Here is a 21,519-nt window from a genome sequence, read left to right as displayed (position 1 = left end):
CGCAACCAATGCCGAGTAAAAAGGTTCTACGAGCACCTTTATGGACGGGACTTCGAGCTGATTACAGACCACAAGCTGTTGTTGGGTTTACTGGCTGGGGACCGTCCTACCCCAGTGTCTTTATCACCCCGCATGACCAGATGGACTATTTTCCTGGCTGCTTACTCCTACTGCCTTGTCCACTGACCTGGCTCCACTTTGGGGCACGCTGACATTCTCAGCCGCTGCCCGCTACCTGAACTTCTTGCTAACCCTACCCCCGAGACACCAGTCCTCCTCATTGACTGCCTGGAGACTGGGCCTGTCTCGTCCACTGACATTGCCCATCACTCTGCGAAGGACTCCACCATCAAGCAAATTTTGAATTGGGTGTGGAGGGGGTGGCCCAAGGGGCCTGTTGGGGCTGATTTTAAAAGGTATTTTGCTAAATGCAATGAATTTTCGGTTGTAAATGGCTGTCTACTGTGGGGGGACCGGGTTGTTGTTCCACCCAAACTGCGCATTGCAGTATTAGAGGCTTTACATGTAGGGCATCCTGGAATAGTCAGAATGAAGTCTTTGGCTAGGAGTTACATGTGGTGGCCTAACATGGACAGGGAGATTGAAGAATGGGTGGCTACCTGCACACTTGCCAGGAGTCCAGACCAGCTCCCCCAAAGGCGCCCGCTAAGGAGTGGGAGCGACCTCAAGCACCGTGGTTTAGGATGCACATTGACTTTGCTGGCCCAATTCATGGCCAGACATTCTTAGTAGTTGTGGACACCTACTCGAAGTGGTTAGAGGTAGTCCTGATGACCTCCACAACGGCAGAAGCGGTCATCAAGGTGCTACAGAGACTTTTCCCCATACACGGCCTGCCCGACATCTTGGTCTCTGACAATGGGCCTCAATTCATGGCCATGCAATTTGAGACCTTCCTAGCAGCTCAGAGAATCAGACATGCCCTGGTCGCGCCATTCCATCCGGCCTTCAATGGTCAGGTGGAGAGAATGGTGAGATCTGCAAAAGAGGCCCTCTCTAGGATGGGCCCGGGAGATTGGCAAACACGGGTTGACCATTACTTACTAATTCAGCACATCACACCCAGTGCCACTACAGGGAGAAGCCCCTCCGAGCTTCTCATGGGTCGCTGGTTAAGGTGCCACTTAGACTGGCTACACCCCAATTATTCTGCTTCATCGCCCCCAGATTCCACAAGCAAGATTCGGACATTTAGTGTAGGGGATTCGGTATACGCCCACAACTATGCTGGGGGAACTCTGTGGATTCCTGCCACAGTGATAGGCATCACGAGCCCTCACTCTTACCTCCTAGAGCTCGAAGATGGTAGGAATTGGAGAAGGCACATTGACCAACTCCGTGGCCGCTTCTCCAACTCCACTCTTAGACAACCAAAGGTAACTCCTGCATGAGTTAGCCAAAGCCCTACGCAAACGGAGCAACTGCTCACTCCTTCCATAGTCAGCTCAAGCCTGAGGGTACCGGGAAACCTATCTGGTTTGGTTGCAGGCCTGCAACGAGCTCCGAGCCGCGGCCTGTGAAAGTTTCCAAGAGCTTCCACCAAGTGGAGCTGCGGAGCAAACAGGTCCGTCCGACCTGTCCAAGGAAAGCCCTCCTACTGAACTGCACAGGTCAGGCAGAGCTACACAAAAGCCCGCCTTCCTGAGTGACTACGTTACCAGTAGGATTGTTCCACCTAAGAGGGGAGGGGTGTTAGATACTCATACCAACTACAGTGGTTTCCACCAAGATCCTCTGTTCTGGTGGGAACAGAGGTTTAATCCTATTGGTCGAAGGATCTGACAGCTCCCTATAAAAGGGCTGCTGTCAGACTCAACCTTCGCTGGATTGTTCTTACTTGTTGTGTTATAATAAAGAGCTGTTGTTACCGTTAAGCCTGTGTGTGCCTATCCATTACTCAATCTAACATTTTTAGATTGTTTTATGGTATAAAATAGATGACAGATCTTAAGCCAAGTGGACAAAAAGCCAAAAAAGAAGAAAGGTCAACACAGAAAGAGCAACTGGAACAGACATGGCTATAATAAGTGAATTAATTGTCTCTTTTTTTGTTAACCATTTTAGAAGAAAACTTTAAGAAAGTGATAACCCAGCATAGAGTTCATTTCCTTTCCAAATTCATAATCTTTAATAGCATAGAAAGCAGACTAAAAGAACCAACTAAATACAGCAAAGTATAGCAGTAGTTAAATTCACTGTTACATAATGGTGTAAAATCAACTTAAATGCTAATCATCAACTCTGCAACCATAACTCATCAACTTTTTCAAATATACTACAGCTTCAGATGGTAAAGGTCCCTGTTATATAACTGTATGTACAATCGTTCTTTGATGAGTACACAGCCTTATAAATAAATAAATTCAGTTTTATTCCTGTTATTCCAAAGTAACTGATTTGTTTCTACAAAACAGAAACCTTTTCCAGAAATAATTTGGTTCTGTTATGTGTACAACTATAGTTTGAAAGAGTGGGCTTCTGAAAGAACAGTTTTGCAATGTCAAAAACATTTTACATATGTATGTTTCTTATTAAAAATTTAAGGATGGAGATAGTAGGAATATCTAACATTGCATACCTGTAAACAACTACCTTTCCAACTCCAAATGCACCAACAATTAGATCTGTGGAAAAATACATATACACATTCTTAGAACAGGGGGGAAACAGAATAATAATTACAATTGACATTATTGATATGAAAATCAATAAAATGACTAAATGTAAATATTGTGGAAACACACAAATTCACAGAAAGGTTCATTTTAATTCAGATTTCAGGCACATTCTTTTCACACTCATTTCTATATGAGCACTCACATTCTTCAATTTTTAAAAAAATGACTCAGCTTCTACTCAAGTATCAGAGTATTTTTTTATTCCTCTTCATTATTTGTACAACATCTTATCCATACACTTTTCCATGCCCAAAATAATAATTTCAGCCAAACAAAGAAATCAAGCCATAAAAGTCTCTCTGTGGTACACTGTCTAAATGACATGAATGGCTAATAGTGGGCCCAAATGGAGACCTGGATGCTGGAGAAGAATTAAGACAAAGATTTGTAAGCCTAATAATGGTTGGAAGATAATAAAAATATAAGTAGTGCGGTAGACTTTAGACTGAAATAATTCAATTGGTTTTAACGTAATTGTTTTTATATAATTTCATCTCTTACTATTAAACAAGATACAATACTTAATAAAACAATACTTAAAAAAATAATTATTAGGATCATTCAAAACAGGTCTCTTTGTGCTTTTCATAAATGTGAACAGCTCCATAGAAAATTGACTGATTTCCTTCTTTAGCTTGGTCTGGCTAAGGACTACGTTAAACATCCTGAATGCCAAAATCATTAATGAGTTTTTATAAACATTTTGAATTCTGCAAAAGAAAATAATCACAATCAAGTGTTCAAGCTGTCTACATTATCAGAATATTTGGCAGCACTGTTATCCTAAAAATAGATGTTTTAGTGAATGCTGTCGTACTTCTTCCTAGAAAATACACAAGACATAATTTGTTGGCTGAAAGCAAAATGTTTGACATATGCAGAATATTTTCATCAAACTATTATATTACTAAATTAGATATCTAGGTCTTTTCTAGTAAAACCTGAAGAAAAAGTGGACATATTTTTTAAAAAAATTAATACTAATTCATTTTTTTAAGGATTCAGCTTTTATTTCCTCTGTTTATTACTAAATAAGAACAAATCTTCATAGTTTTGATTCAAAGAGAAAAATCTTTAAAAAATCATTCAGAATATAGCTGTAATTCCACAGGGTTTTGGATTTGGATTCTATGTGTGCATTTCTACTTCCTAGAAGAATTGCCTTCTATGGTTATGACTCAATTTTTAGAAAGTAATTAAATAACCATAATACACTTGTAAAACAAAGAGGTCTGCCAAGATGTCTAATATTTTGTACAGATAAGGAAGACTGTATTGCTAATTTTGGGGTCAAAATTAGCAATAGTCATAAGGGGACATACTGTTCTCTAGTGCTAACCACAATTGTGGGGGAAGGATGAAATTTAAAAAAACCCATCTATTTGCTAACCTGGGCTTTTGTTGTTACATAGAATTTGATATGAACACTTTGCATTATTTTAAGATGTAACAGAAGAAAAGAATGATTACTTTAATTGTACTCAATAATAAAACCCATTGTACACTAGACTCTAAAAATATGCTAGTTTGTCATCTTTATTGCTTCCTTGGATTTGTGCTATAGCTGTTTTGACATATTTACTATGTTCTTCCAAAATCCGTAACCATATAACACTATCTATAACATAAATTTAAAGGAGCAAGACAACTGGAACTAGGTTGTGATTAGCCAACTGCTAGCATCTGACTTTCATGGCTTGTTTGCAACAGAGTTTGCAACAACAGATACTGTGCAAAGCAGCTCTATTTCCTTCTTTGATTTCCTTTTTTATTGAAAGCTCCCTTGCTTTTATTAATGCTCCTGATTAATACTCCATAACTGAAACAACGATCCTATATGAAAATGTGATAATTGTAGAGCTCCTGACCTTTAACTTACAAACTGTGTTACTACTTTATGTGTTTCAAACACCCTACTACTATGTTAAAATGATGGAAGGTTTCCTGCTATACATCTTGATGTACATACGGATGACCTACAAAGAATACTATTCTTGAAAATGGATTATTCTGTTATTAAGTTCCTAGTTCCTATTAGCCACAGTTTTGTATTGTTAGTCCATCTAGGTAACAGCAGCAAATTGATCTTGGTTGAACTTGAAAAGCTCAGCATGCTTAGATCTATTAAAACTTGAGATAATCAACAAGTCCTTGGCCTGTTGGCTAGATTTAAAAATAAAAAAATCTGAAAAGACTTTAGTGGCAAACCACTTCCATATTGTTGTCAAAAAAAACTTATGAGTTTACCAGGAAACAAGGCTAACCTAACTGTTGTTGTTTATTGTTGTTGGTTTGTTTGTGTGTGTATATGTGTGTTTGTACATAGGTAGGTAGACACACACACAGAGAGAGAGAGAGAGAGAGAGAGAGAGAGACAGACAGACAGACAGACACATTTGGTTGCTATACCAAACAGACAGTTATAGAGGTGCAAATGACAGACCCAATAATTCTTTTGTACAACTGTATTAGCTCCTTGGGCAGTCTGGACTTTCTGAGTTGACAAGGGATAACATTCTTTGTTGTGCCTTTTAAATTATAGTTCTAACGTTAGATACCCTTTCAAGTCCTGGGAGATTATAGAACCCAGAAACCTGAAGGTCTCTACTATTGATACTACGTTGCCTAATATTGTAAGAGGTGGTAGAATTATTAAACATCACTCTACTACCTCTAACAATATTAGGCAACACAGTATATAATAGACAACAAACAAAACAGGCTGATATGGTAGAAACGTATATGTATATTATATACACAGTAATAATACAGCCATTGTGACACAGTGGTTAGAATGCATTATTACAGACTAACTCACTACTCACTCCAGACGTTTGATACTGACTAGTTCAAGGTTGATTTAGCCTTCATCCTTCAGAGGTCAGTAAAATGAGTACCCAAATTGATGGGGGCAGTATATTCTGTAAACCATTTAGAAAGGACTGTAAAGCACTATGAAGCGATATATAAGTCTAAGTTCTATCATGATTGATATTAGGTCTTCATCATCCATATGTACTTCATTAATTCTCAAACTTTCACTGTAAACAATAAAACATCAAATTGCCAGTGTGAATGTTCTCATTCTTTCTTCAGTCTACAGCTTGTCCGAAGAATTTCTGTATTCTTATTCTTGTTCCTAGTCAGCTAGATCTCCTAACATTAATGCTGATTCTTTGAATGAGTTAACCAGCCACATAGGAACCTATGTTACCAAGTAACAGACAAACAATACTTTAACAACAAGTAATGGCAATGTCATACGAAACCTTGCTGAATCTTTGCTACAATCAAGACAGATTATATGCACAGGATTACTCTTTTCCACTAAAGTAGATAATTTGTCAAGGAAGCAGATTATATTTATGGTAGTACCTTCTAATATAACCTTTAAAGCAACAAAACAGGATGATATGGTAGAAATGTGTGGGTGGGTACAAATACACTGTATCATTAAAAGTATATTCTAGTATTAGCTAATTCACTAGTAATTCTAAAGGTTTTCCATAAGTACATATGGGTATCTATATTTCTTTTGCAAGTTTCTCAATAATACAGGTGATGGTTCATCTCATTGTGTAAAAATTAATGAAGTTATATTACTTTAACCAAAGAGCTGCCAGGAACAAGCCCAAAGATAACACAGTGAAATCCAATTGAGTCCAATCCTAACGGACAAAATATTATCAAACTAAAGCTGTAACCCTCTACCCCAGAGGTGTCAAACTGATGGCCTGCGGGCTGGATGCATCATGCACAGACCACGCCCATCCCAGCTCCACAAAGGAAAAAAGTATCACGATACATCACGTGACAAGATTGAATTTGACACCCGTGCTCTAACCAGTATATCTTGAGAAAATCTGGAGTGTGGCTTCCCTGAATCTCTTTCTTCCTCTCCTATCTCTTAATTTGGACTGCTCTCTGGAATATACTGCCTCTCCCTGGAAAAGTTGTGTGCTGCCAATGTTCCTTTCCACTGCTTCTTCAGGTGCGCATTCCAGCACAGGAATGATGTTATTCTAAGCATGTATATCTCCACTTCTATGTTTACAATTTGTTAAATCAAAACATGTGATTGATCTATCTGGTAAAATATTTCAGAATCCCAAGTTTCATTGATTTTTCTACAGTCCTCTATATGGAGACTTGAAATATTCCAAGGGAATGTCCTGATATGACTTTTATCAAATCTAGAACAATCTAGAACAGAGAATGATAAAATTGGAAGGGACCTCGGACATCTTCTTGTTCAATCCCCTGCTTGAGCAGGAGATCTTATACCAATGTTGGTGAACCTTTTAGGCACAGAGTGCCCAAACCGGAAAGCATGCCAGAAACCTGACAACCAGCTGGCCGATTTGCATGGGTGCCTTGGAAACATGACGACCAGCTGACTGAGCTGAGGCAATGGTGCATGTGCCCACAGAGAGGGCATATGTGCCATAGGTTCACCATCATGGTCCTATACCATTTCAGATAAATGGTTGTCCAGTCGCTTTTTGAAAGCCTTTGCTAATTTTATAGACAAACCAGATGAGCTTTCTTCAATATATTATCTGTTCATATTTTCCTACAACTACTATTATTATCACCAGCATCCCTATCACTATCCATTACCAGAAAATATCCCATTAAAATGGAAGAAATGGCTCAGCTTCACAAAGTTTTTTTTTAATCGTAATAGTAAGAACACAAAGCACCCAAAACACATCTAAAACCTTTGGAAAGATCTGAAGGAACAATAAAACACTTCAAATTTCCTTCTTTTCTCTTCTCTTTCAAAGTCAGTGGAGACGAGAACACAGAACTACAATCTTAGCCAGATGGATGAAAATAAACAAAGGGGAATGGGGAGAATCATTGAAAGCAGGCCAAAACACAAACCATCCCAAAACATTAGCACAGTAGGTTAACAGAACATAGAGACAAAGATATTCCAGAACACTCTTCCAACAACGTCCCATTAATTACACGGGACATGTGCCAACAGAACAATCTACAATTTGGATGACAGCAACTGTGCTGTGTATGTTATGCTACAAATGCTTGGGAGCCTTCTCAGACCAAGACAGAGAAATGCTGTGTGTGTGTTGTATGCTAATCCCATAAAAAAGTAGTGATAGTAGTGGGGAAATGGATACAATCAAATCAAAATGGTGCATTTAGATTACAAATAGTATTGGAATATTGCCTGAAGATGGACAATCTCACTTTACAAATAAAGAACCAAAAGCTTCAGCAGTAAAGCAGTGCTGAGAAATGACATCAGTGAAATATTAATTTCATTAAGTAGAAACATTTAAGAAAAAAAACAAATAAAAATTGAAAGCAGCCCAATTTGAAACAAGCTAATAACTGGCAATCAAATTTTACTTAATTTAATTTATATGTCACCCATTTCATCGTTTCATTATGCAAATGACACTTTGGATATATATTTTTTTACCATACTTTGCCATTTGTTCATAAGACCAATCTTTGGCAAACTTGTGAGCAATAGTATTTAAATAAAAGGATCCTGATATGCTTTGCTTCAGACTTCTCCAACCAGGAGCCCTCCAGATGTGTTAGAGCACTACTATCATCTTGAACCCATCCAGATGCTGAATTGTGGGGACTGACTGACTGTTAAAGGTTGCCTTCCAACACGTTTGGAAGGATCATGTTTAGAGACAACTACTTTAATCTAATTGTACAAAATACAAATGCCTTATAACTCAATTCAATTTTTTTCAATTAAACAAATCCAATACAACATATACACAAAATATGTTATTACAGTCCCCTTTAGAGAAGTCAGATAACAATACAACATAGTTGTAACAATGGATACATTAACATTAATCATCTGAATTAAGAAGAAAACATTCTGTTTTCTATCCAACAATATTGACCATTCCCCCTGTTCTATGTGGACATCTCATGCTACAAGATATATGTATTGAGCCATCAGATGAGTTAATAGTTCTTGAAAATTTGTACTTGTTGCATGTTTCAGTCATCCACCACTTCATGTTTCTAAAATGTTGGGATGATTTCCACCATCTTTGACTCCATAAAAGATTGTATCTAGAACATTTGAATACTATCAGATTTTAGAATGGACAATAGCTTGTTTTCAATTTTAAAATCTCATTTTCAATCAATTTGTGCATTCATCCATTCTCCAATTATTTGTTAAACTGAGAGTTTACTGTTTTTGTTTTCACTGAGTTTTGTAGGACTAGGAAACTATGCTCATTTTATTTATCCATTTGGTACAATGTGTTTAGTCCACAGCAGATGGCAGGGTCCTGCCAATTTTGACTAATCAATGAAAAATTAAGCAATAGCAATAGGACACAGTGATTTACAGCCCTCTCTAAGCTATTTACAGAGTCATCATATTGACCCCAGGAATCTGAGTCCTCATTATACCCACTTTGGAAGGATGGAAGGCTGAGTCAACCTTGAACCAGTGAGATCCGAACTGAAAAATTGCTAAACTGCTGGCAGCTGGTAATCAGCAGAAGTAGCCTGCAGTACTACATTCTAACCACTGTGCTACCGCAGCTCATAAACAGGTCAAATCTAGTTAATACTTAGATACTTGTAGGGACTAATATGTCTATTATACCAAACTTGGAAGCTGAAAAAACATACCAGACCATGTTTTTATTGTTCACAGGAAATCTCTATGGACATGTCCAACAGGACTTGAGACTTCAACTTCAAGGAGACACATATTTTAAACCATTTAAACTCTGAATTGACAAACAGGCAAGTATCTTCACTGACTTAATTATTATCTATCCCATCCATCCATCCATCCATCCATCCATCCATCCATCCATCCATCCATCCATCTATCTATCTATCTATCTATCTATCTATCTATCTATCATCTATCTATCATCTATCTATCATCTATCTATCTATCTATCTATCTATCTATCTATCTATCTATCTATCTATCTATCTATCTATCTATCTATCTATCATCTATCTATCTATCTATCTATCTATCTATCTATCTCTTCTATTTATCTGTCATCTTCTTAATCTGACTTAATTATTGATCATCCATTTTGCTTTACATTGATGGTTTTAATCTTCTTCTTAAGAATGTAGGTGTTTTATGTTAATATATCCATTGTTGGTATCTCAAAACAGGAAATAAAGTATCTCCGCTCCCCAAAACAAATCTACATTTTTGACCTCTGTTCTCCAAAAAGAACAGGTTGAGAATGATGCATTTTTCCAGAGAAAGAAATCTCCCTCTAGTGGAAGAACATTACCTGGATAATCATTTTGATCTATGTCTGAGTCTCCTCTCAATGTAAATCCAAATCCTGCAGGCATAGGCTGGGAGGCCCACAGGCCAGTGAGAATCTGGGAAGGATTAGGATTTAACCCATTTCTGTTTCCATTGTAGATGAAGACCCTCCCCCTTCTGTCTTCTCCTGCAAATGGAGCACCTATGGCAACATCTGCAAAATAGCAAAGCCAAATTACATTGTTAGAAAGACCATTGAATCAATTGATGCCTTTCCTGAGGAACAGCATTTACTCTGAGATCCAAATCGTTCCTCCCTCCCACCTTTTGTGAGACCTGGGTTTTTTTTCCAGGCACTTTGTCATGCATAATCTCTGACATAACCTACATTATCTCATTTTAAAAATTATTTTATTTTTATTTTATTATTATAGTTGTAGAACAAATTATTTATCTTATATTGTTGTTTTATATTGCTGATGTTTTAGTTTTATCCTATACATCATGTGTCAAGAAAACAGCTACATGAATTGACTGACTAAATTAATAAGTGCTTTGCCACCATGGGCAGGAAATGTTTCATCTAGTGCTGTGCAGAAAAAGATCCCATTTTCTTTTTTCTTACGCCAGTTTTTTTCATTTTAATTAAACAGAATTTGTGGGTAGTGCCTGCATTAATTTAATTATTAATTTAATTCATAGGTAAATATTCTATCCTTCCACATACAGGTCCCTCTCCTGTAATTCGTAGGATCTCTGTCTTCCCTCTCTTCATTTAAATTCCAAGGGAAGACACCATGAAAAAGGCCGGAAAAGCAGGTAGAAAAATAAATGTTTCTTCCACAGTGGAAGGAAACTTTTGAAGATAGTTTTGGCACAGTGTTAAATTCAGTTAGTTTTGCTTTCACAATCACTGACGTGCGAAACAGTGTGAATAGTTTTAAAAGGAGAAAGGGATATGGATCCATTGCTAACAAGTTGACTGACATCATTTGACTCAGGTGCTATTCCCTGTTGCTGGAATGGAAGCTGCCCCCCTGCCGGCTTCTTTAATAATAATTCAAGAGGATTTTTAAAACTTTTCTCTTTTCTCAGGCTTTTAAAGCATGGATATTTTACACATCTGGTTTTAATTGTTACATTTGCTCTACTGAATTTTAGCTGAATTTCAGACATTATAAACCACCTAAGAACCTGTGAGTTTTAGCTGTGTCCTAGGTATGAAATCCAGGTGGTTCAGTCACTTTCTTAGCCAAGTGTAACTTACAGGGGGGGAAGCAGGAGGAGGAAGGACTATTAGATATGCTCACCGCCTTGAATTATTTATAAAAATAATAATAAAGCCAGGATAAAAAAGAAAATTTTAACCCATTTCAGTGGTAGCACAACATCCTTCAGTAATCATAAAGGGTGTAATTAGAATTTTTCCATCACCGTATCTTCATTTTGGGCAACAGTTCAACTTTTGACAATTCCTGACTCTATAAAAATATACTGGGATTGTTTGAGTAAAATAAAATTTGCTATTAAACTATTCATTCCCCCAAGTTATTTATGTGTACCTCTTTAAGATAACATAGTTCCTTACCTCTATAACCATCCTGATTGAGATCTCCCAGTGGTGCAATAGCATTGCCAAATCGCCCAAAAACCTCAGTGCCAGACAGTGTCTGTGCTTCTTTGAAGGATGAGACAGCATCCTGCAAATACAGATGCACCTGTCCAATCTCCTTAGGGTTGCTCTCAAATTCACGTTCCATAAAGAGAGGAGCACCAACTAGGATATCATCCATACTAAAGGGGAAGAAAAAAGGATAAAGATCAAGACCGACATCCCAATTGGCTCAGCTTCAAAAGCGTGTTTGTTTTGCAGGAGAAGGAAAACCTGGACAGAATGACTAAAGCAGAGTCACAAGCCCTGACCATTTTGTAAATGCATTGTAAATGTAAAATCATGCAGGTATGAAAATAGTGGAGCTTCTGGTGTATTTTGATGAAAGCAGTAAGTTCCTTGTGTTGTGCTAGATTTCTATCCATTAGTAAGTTATTCTTTTGTTGCAGCAGGTTGAGGCTTGCGCCACAATGCTCAATAAAAATGGGACGTGAGACCACGAAGGTGCAAGAGAAACAGGTTTATTGATGCATCGAGTTCAGCGTGTTCACACACCAAAATCTGAACTGCCTTGTTTCCGTCCAGGACGCTACTTTTATGCCGTGTTCCACACTGAGCGTTCTCAAGGCGTTTCCATACACAAAACAAACATGACATTTCGAAAAGGAGAAGTTCATTTTGGAATGTTACAAACAGAGATGTACATAGGAAAAATACAAAAAGAGAAGTTCCTATAATGTCTTAAGCTATCAGCAATTTCACCTCTGTTCTATCTTACATTCACACTTGGCTTCCTGTGCCCCTCCTTTAGAGTGTCTTATCACACTGTTCCAGTAAAATTTGTAACAATTTTGAGGAAGAAAGAGATCAGAGTTTAATCAAAGTGCTTATTAAGAACATATTACTGATTTAAAGTATAGAGTCTGGGGGCTCCTATACGCAGGTGATATGGTGAGATTTTGGCCGTTCTCTCCCGGCTGCCTCACTTTCATCTCTGAAAGCTTCTTACTATGTAACATCTGGACTGGGCAGGGGTCACTTGTGAATTAATTGGCCCAACAGTACCTGCTTTGGGAGATAGAATACTGCTGAATCACTAGTTGATGAAAAGTTTGTCCATTAGTTTCTTTCCCTTTTGGTTTCTGTATATCCTTGCATGAATGAATGAATATTAGGCTGTGTGTTTCACTGCCTCTGATCTTTGCTATATTTTGTTTTCCCAACTCCTAATTCAGATAACAAAAACAATGATGTCAATTTCACCTCCATTTGTTCTCTTTTGTTTCCAGTCTGTCCCCAATTGTTCTAACAACGCACAGGGAGCCGTGTGTTTTAAAACATCTGGTTAGAGTAGAAATTTTTAAACTTGAGAAACATTTCTGTTTGTCTGCGTTTATAAATAGCCTTGTTTCAGAGCCAAGTTCAGGCTCGGAAAGGCAAATGGGATGGGGAATGAAGCAGCCGCATTTCAAATGTAACAGAACATTACAATTCACATTAGTGTTTAATGCAATGCTACAAACTGTGCTTGCTACAGACTGCTTCCAGTCAGGAACTTCAAAAAAGTCAAAATGGCTGGCAGAAATGGAATAACTGTGTTTGTCAACTTGAATTTTTTCAATCCAGAAGATGTCCCCTTTCCAATGACAGAAGAACAGGCTTTGATGCCAGTTGATGAAACATGAGCAAAAAAGTAGATTAGGGTACCCAAGTCCTATTTGTCTGCTTTCTATTGGCACTGTTTTTGCCATGGCATGAACAGTAGGTGGAATAAAAACGATGTTTGATCTGACCAAGCATCAATCTTCGACTTTCACATATCCACACTGGTGTAGCATTTGTCTATCATAAATCAGGAAAGTATAATAATACTTTTTATTATGTTTGTTGTTATTGTTATATTTTTATTAGAAGATATGTTAAGAGGAAAAAATGAACAGGTTCACTACGTTCAACTATTTAATATACTCTAATTCTAAGATTAGAGAATTAATATCAATGTAAATGATGTTGTAAATATTGATGGTTATTGCATTGTATATTTGTACCCAGATGACACACTGTTCAAAAAAAGATGGAATGTTTATTTTTTTTTAAAAAAACTTTTTTTAAAACTTTGAAACAAGGTCAAAAGTAGCTTTGGGGGGAGAGGGTTCCATTGAAACTATTATCCAGCCATCAGTCAAGAACTATCTAACTGGACAAAGTAAATAAGCTGGCCTGGTACAAAACAACTTCCTGTATTCCTAGAGAGATATAAACTAAATTATACGACAATAGGCAAATGGTATTAAGTGAAAAAACTGATGGAAAGACATTGAGAAATAAAATCCAAAACAAGATGCTATTAACATTGCCACTGTCAAATCTATTTCATTAAGTAAATGGCTTTTGAATTTAAAAATATATATACTTGTACTCATGCACTGACCAGGAGAGCCTTAATTATTTTCTTTTAAGAAAAATGGCACTAAAAAAAGCACATGCTGGCCACCCACTGAAATTTTATGCAATTCTTTTGTATTCTACTGGGTAATTAGCAGCAGGAATTGTGGTCTAGCATCTGGGGGTGACAAACATAAGCACTTAAAACTTTGATATAATATGTGTTATGTATGTTTACTAGGTATTTGATTTCAGCTCACATTAAATAAGTACCGTTTCTATGGATCTTGTGCATAAGATATCATAGGTCTGACCCACAGGTATTGGTTCCTATTTAAATGAGTACTATTTTTCATTAACTGTATTGGCAATGCAATACGCCACTATTATAACAACAATACTATGCAATAACTTTTAATGTAAGGATTATATGTCCATGACAGAACATATGCTTTAATTTCAAATTTTGGGTCTTGGACATTTTTGTCTGAGAATCAATGTGGTGTAGTGATTAAGGTGTTGGACATACTCCTGGGAGACTGTAATTCAAGTCCATGCTCAATCATAGATATTCACAGAGTTGTTATTGTGGTTAAAAAGGGGAGGAAGAATCCTGTGCAAAAGGTGGGATAAAAATATAACAAGTAGGAAATAAAGTTGTATGTTACTAACCTACAGCAGTGTTTTAAGTAACGTATTAATACAGGGTGGGAGTGGGGCAATTTTCAGCCTATATCCTCAAATTTCAGCTTTCTCTTAGGCCCCCTTCTATGCCTCTCAGTTCTTTGAGGAAATTCAGAGAAAAAGCACCAATCATGAGTGCTAACATTAATTTTATTGTAAGATTACTATAGCAGACTTGTGCAAGCATGAATGTACCTCTCTCTTCTCTTACTTTTACTTTCCCCAAAATTAGAGAGCATCCCTTCTGAGACAGTTTTTCTACTCCTACCTCTCTTTCAGTCTCACATTTTGTTTATCAGAGCATTGTCTAGGCTGAGGCTCTTCCTTTTACTTCTCAAGGTCATTCCTCCATTACAGTGTCCCCTGAATATCCTCAAATTTGATTAAATATTTCTTTATAGTATTTTGGCATTGTAATTCAATAATTCACATTGAAACTATGACTTACTGGAGTGTGGGAGCCTAGCCAGATGTTTCTAACAACAGCACCTATCAGAATTATGGGAGTTATAATCTAAAACATCTGGAGGGTGCCAGATTGTTTCCCTCTAATGCATACAATGTAACCAAACTTCCTAGTATTTTTAGAAATAAAATCCCATCTGGACCCATTCTCAGTTTTGAACAGCAGGTAGGTTAGTGATAGGCGGCCTCAAAAATATATTCTACACATCCCAACATTACTCAAAGCTATTAAAAGAAGCAGATCTTTTATCTCTCTCTCTTCTATACACCCCACTCCAGTTATGGAAAAAAAATCTTATTTTTCCAGTCCAGATGTTTCTTTAAAAATTACTTGTTTTTGAAAGGTTGTCCATGTCTGAGGAAATTGGGAATCAACTGATTGAATTTGGAACTAGTTATAGCAACAGAAATTAGTAAAAAAAAAATTTTTTTTTGAAAAATAATGTGATCTGCAGTGTTTGTAATGAGGAAAAGTTTCTTATTTTATTGGGAATGCATTAGTTTTCATTGTAGCATTTTATAATTTAATATATATTCATACATTTTCAAAAGTTTTAAATCCTACATCTTAAAACATAAAACTTGAAATAAATCATATGTCACTTCAGAAATCAATCTAAACTCCATAACTGTATCCTTTTTTCAGCTACAAATAGTCAGCAATGTAGCTGTAATAGAGGTCCTATTAAAATTAAAATATTTTAACCAATTCTCCCTGCATATCAACATAAACAATTTTAAGGTGGCAAACTAATACATCTGCTGGGAGAATATAAAAGCATGCACTGAGCTTACCTACACGCTAAACTAAAATTCTGAAATAAATTAAACGGAAAATGTTTCAAACAGCATAAACTGCAAGGGAAGAATGCAGATGTTTGCCATCACAGTTGGCTATTCATGTACTATTCCAAATTTCAGAGGGGCCAGGACTACTTCACAAAATAGGTTGACACCAAAACCAGAATGTGTGGGCAAAGAAAAAAACCAAAGCGTACCTCTATTTCATTTGATTCAATTAAATATTAATTACATTAAAGATTTGACTTAATTAAACATAATTTATATGATTATAATGTGCTCAGATGAAGTTGAAAAAATATGAAGAGTTGGCTGTTCCTCCAAGCATTAAGTTAGGGTAAGACTCAAGCACAGCAAATACATGGGGGGTGTTTTTAGGGGGTTATAGTTGTATTTAATATTTAGTATTAACAAGTTTCCATTTTTTTATTATTGCTGCTATAAGCGACATAGGTTTGTTGTATATACGATGGGCGATCACATGTCTTTTAAATAAAAAATATTTCTCCAAAAACGAATAATGTTGCAATTTTTATATGAAAAATTATAACTTGGGAAAAAATTATAATGCACTTGGGGACCACATCAAGACTTTAAAGACAATAATACATAGATTGTGGCCTTTGTTGTTTACAATGTAGGGTTAGTTTATTGCAATCTATTATTGTAAAATAAAAATTTGACAGCAATAGAATTGTCACATAAGGAAAAGAAAGAGTCTATTTCTATTTTAAAATAGGACCCGCAAACTGGGAAAACAGAACAACTAGAATAAAATATAGTTAAAGAAAAATTTGTTTCATCATTTTAGTATGTAGATTAATACATGTTGCTGGTATATATGAATATATTAATAGTTATTAATGTAGGAACTTTGGTATAGCAGATTAAAATAAAAAGGCTTGCATCAGAATTGATCCTATACAAATAAATTATAAATATTTTTCAAGATAATTGGTTCTGGCTGTCCCAGAATACTCTCCTGGACTAAGCAAACAACGTAAGAATCCATACTATTGTTGTGAGGAAAAAAATGGTAGGGGGAATCCCATGAGTTTGTGAAAAATAGAGAGTGGAAATCCAGTCAGTCAGTCAGTCAGTCAGTCAGTCAGTCAGTCACTCACTCACTCACTCACTCACTCACTCACTCACTAATGCAAGCAAGTTTTAAATCTAACCAAAAAGCATAGATTAAACATAGTAGAATAATAAAAGAATTTATTACTAGCTTACCCATCATTGTTAATGTCTGATACAGCAATAGTGTATCCAAAGTAAGATGCCATCTGTTTAAAAAAAATGCCATATTTAACACATTTTCACTCTGCGCCATCAAAATAATGATTTTGTTCTTGACTGCATATTGAGGAACATTTCCATATTATTATAAAAACAAATTATGGGTGTATTCATAAAGTTACTAGTCAGCTATTGTAATCTCTATGCTTTACACTGTAACTTTTAATTGCTGTAATCCATATCTTGAAATACAAAATAATTGTGTAGAAGTAGCAAAATGTATTACCTGCTTGCCAGTGAAATTCTGAATAAATGTCAGATCTGTGGAATTTATTATCGTAACCTGGAAATAAAAATGCCGTCAGACATTTCATAAAGAGTTATATTCCACATTCTATGTATCATTCTCCTAAGGCCTTGCTGTGATTCTCAAATACTTCATAATTTTCTTCCGAATTGTACTTTTTCATATGAAAACCATTATTGGAATTTAGTTTAAAATTTCTCCTCCTACAAAATTTGATGCATTGACATAGGAAGCCCTTAAAAGAATGTGGGTGATTGCAGGACTCAAACTGCATGATCAGGTCTAAGATCATGTTCTCAAATTAAGTCATGGCCTATCCAATTCATTTCTTTTGGGAACTATAGTTCTAAGAATAACAAAGTCCTTATTCTCTGCATTTCTTTCAAAAAAATTTAAAGCACGAAGAACTTCCACTTTTGGCTTTCATGGGAAACCACCCAGGGCCATTTATAGGTAATCCTTGTTCAGCTACCTTAATTGGGACTTTTTCATCAGTGTGAATGATTGCTAAACAAGGCAGTCACTAAACAAGGATTACCTGTATGGGGAGAGAAAGAAAGAAAAAAAAGGCAAGATGGTAGCTAAACCTTGCAATCAAAGCTCTGCCCTTTTTAAACATGTTTTGTATGTTTGATGTGTATAAAAAAGGAATGGAGCTGATCACACAGTCCCAGCTTCTATCTTAACTTTTTGCAGCCCTACTCCAATACTGCTATAATCACCTGAGAAAACGATAAAAGTAAAGATTTCCTGTATCCAATTCTAGGGGGCAGTGCTCATCTCCGTTTCTTAGCCGAGGGAAACAGGGTTTTCTGAAACATCTCTGTGGTTATATGACCAGCATGACCATATGCTGAGAGGCACAACAGAACCTTTCCATTGAAGTGGTACCTATTTATCTACTCATATTTACATGCTTTCGAATTGCTAGGTAGGCAGAAGTTGGGGCATGTAATGGGAATTCACCCTATTACGTGATGCTCAACTTTTGAACTCAGGCTGTCAGCTCTTCAGCTGACAAGCTCAGTATCTTTAACAGCAATAGCACTTAAACTTATATAGTGCTTTACAGCCCTCTCTAAGCAGTTTACAGAGTCAGCACATTGCCCACAGCAATCTGGGTCCTCATTTTACTGACCTCGGAAGGGTGGAAGGCTGAGTCAACCTTGAGCTGGAGATTAAAACTGCCAAATTGCTGGTAGCTGGCAGTCAGCAGAAGTAGACTGCCGTACTGCATTCTAACCACTATGCCACCACAGCTCTTAGCTTTAACCACTGAGCCCTATTGCAGTCCATAGAGAAAACTATATCACTCTAGAAAAATTTCCTGTTATCTTAGTTCACAGCATGCTACATAGCAAAGCCAGGTTAGCAAATACATTTCCTTTCTTCTTCTAAGATGTGCTACTCAAATAATATTAGAGCTTAACTTGACGATTTGCTAAAACAAACTGAATTCTTGCAACAGACTAAAATCCCAAACACCCAACTCCATTTTACTCTCACTGACATGTCTGTAAATAAGGCTATCGTGTTATATAAATACCTAACTATGTATCTGTAGGAGTAAATTAGATTATAATCCTTTGCACTCTTTGTAATATCTGCAACACAATTTAATTTCTCACTCTTTTGTTATAAAAAAATTAAAAACTGTAAACCTTGGCTGAAACTTTCCACAGGTTAAGGAAGGAATTGAATAACTATTTTATAAGTATTGGTTTCTATATTTCGGCAACTTTATTTAATACTAACTGCTAAGGAGAAGGGATGAGGGAAAAGGTATAAAATACTTGATGGACTACATACATAGCCAAAGTTCTGTGCACCTCTTGGAACTCCAGCTACCAATTCTGAAAGAAATGAACAGTGAAATGAACTTAGCATAATATCTTCCCGTTACTCCGGATCTGCTGGCTATTCATTTTAATAATTTAAGGGGATGTAAGTAACATTTGGAGAGGAATAAAACTATCATTAAACATAGTATTAATATTCATATGTATGTGGGCGCTTTGACAAAAACACTTTTAAAATCAAACCAACTCTAGGAACAACGTGCAAAATACAAATTATATAGATATATTCAAACATATGTTTGCATATTTTCAGTTCAAATAATCTGGTATTTGATGGAGTATGTCCTTGCTTGCTGATGAGCCTTTACTGATGGTCAAACAAAAAGATCCAAAAGGAATTCCAGACGTACCACTTCCTGATTTTATTTGTTCTACAGGAGGGACACAGTAGTCCATTTTGGTCTAAGTATATATCATATGGAGGAGAGTAGTTCCTTTTTTTCTAATAAAAAATTTCGTGGGTATACGATTATTTGGAAGTAATGGAACTAAGTGGAAGAACAAAACTATGCATTCACTGTGGTCTCTATCTTAATCTCCATGCACTTAGAGGTATACAGAGCAAATGTTTGGCTTAGTTCTCATACAATCATTTTGGAGAAAATATGAAGCCTGAGGCCAAACCATAATCACGGTGTTTTTGACAATATCCAAGCAAAAAACGGAATTCTTTCTTACATTCAATCTGCTATCTACCTGAGAAGAAAAGAGATCTACATCTATGGGGCTCAAGACCAGATGTTCCCATCTGGCAACTACAATTGCTATCATCCCTGTGCTAAGAATAATGGGGACTGTAATCCAACACATCTGGAGGCTATTAGATTGGATAAGGTTATTCTACATTGACGACTTTCAGAGCTTGATCTGGAAATCTGCAAAATATGGTTCAGGACAGGAATGACAAAATGATTAGCAGCTTTATTATACATCTGGAATTTCCAAAATTTTGTAAACAGAATCTTTTTCAAGTGAAAATTCCATAAGGATTCATATTAACAATATATTTATAGATAATACAAACCTGTGACACAGGAATTAACATGGAGTGCTTAAACTGAACTTACTTTGCTATTGTTTTTACTGACACAAATGCCAGCTAGCATCTCTGTGAAACAACATCGTTTTTGGTCTACGCAAGGCCTTACATAGATACAAAAACACATTGCATTAAGTGGCTCACAACTAATTATGCAGTCTTACTATTTAAAGTTTCTTATTTTGAGACCGAAAAATGTAAGGCTGTATTCTACTTTGGATCACTGAACCAAGTTTGAGATAACAACCGTTTGTTAAGAGGTATATACTGATCTGCACAATGTACATATGGCTGCGCTGCGAGTAAGTAAATTGCAACCAGATATCTCTTAGTAGCTTCTTACCTTCATGAAGATCTCCAGTAAATTCACCAGCAGCCACTGAGTAACCTGTTTAAGAACAAACCCACAAAAATTAGACCTGACAAACAATTTATTTCTAAAGAGATAAGGATAGTCATATCTATCCTCTTATCTTATCTCTGCAAGGAAAAAAACCATAAATTAAAATATATAAGGCCAGTGGGTGGTAAATAATTTTTAATATCTTAGGATAAACATTGATTATACATCTTAGAAGCACAATACATCTGCAGCAGTGTTTCTCAACCTTAGCACATTTAAGATATATGGACTTCAACTCCCACAATCACTCAGCTCAGCATGCTGGCTGGGCAATTCTGAGAGTTGAAATCCACCCATTTTAAACTTGCCAAGGTTGAGAAAAACCAAGTTATAGGAAATCTGCATATTATAATGAATGTGATTTTTGAATTATGTATTCAGGTAATCTTCACTTACTATCTGCCTCATTTATCAACCATTCAAAATTATGATAATGTTAAAAATAGCTTTGCAATCAATCCTCACATTTGTTATTGTCTCACACTCATATGATTACCATTTATCCATTGCAGATTTGCACATTTATGATTGTCCCATCATCACATGGCCATATGATTGTCAGTTGTATGCTTAAACTAGTTTGAGATAGGCAGAGTTACTAGGGAAGGGGGAAACAAAATTGTATGTCTTGGTCATATGATGTTTTCTTTAACAATCAAGGTGCTTGCTTAATAATCCAATAGCAAGGAAGGTTGTAATCCCATTGTCATTTCATTTTCTATTTAGCGAGGAGTTCCCAATTGTTGTCACTAAGTGAAGACCACTAGT

At 36.3% G+C, this 21,519-nt stretch overlaps 1 protein-coding gene across 1 annotated transcript in view; it reads right to left on the bottom strand.

Annotated features, from left to right (window-relative positions):
• Positions 1-21,519, bottom strand: part of ITGA8 (integrin subunit alpha 8) — a 141,225-nt gene that overhangs the window by 66,128 nt on the left and 53,578 nt on the right. Inside the window, exons 8-14 of the mRNA XM_081933745.1 lie at positions 20,692-20,736; positions 19,260-19,303; positions 17,430-17,486; positions 17,138-17,190; positions 11,546-11,751; positions 9,980-10,171; positions 2,600-2,645 (exon numbers count right to left, since the gene is read on the bottom strand). Of these exons, the coding sequence (XP_081789871.1) occupies positions 2,600-2,645; positions 9,980-10,171; positions 11,546-11,751; positions 17,138-17,190; positions 17,430-17,486; positions 19,260-19,303; positions 20,692-20,736 (643 nt within the window). The remainder of the gene's footprint in view (positions 1-2,599; positions 2,646-9,979; positions 10,172-11,545; positions 11,752-17,137; positions 17,191-17,429; positions 17,487-19,259; positions 19,304-20,691; positions 20,737-21,519) is intronic.

Source organism: Natrix helvetica (assembly GCF_964273705.1).
Source record: "Natrix helvetica genome assembly, chromosome: Z".
Taxonomy (NCBI): Eukaryota; Metazoa; Chordata; class Lepidosauria; order Squamata; family Natricidae; genus Natrix; species Natrix helvetica.
This window is presented reverse-complemented; position numbering and strand designations above follow the sequence as displayed.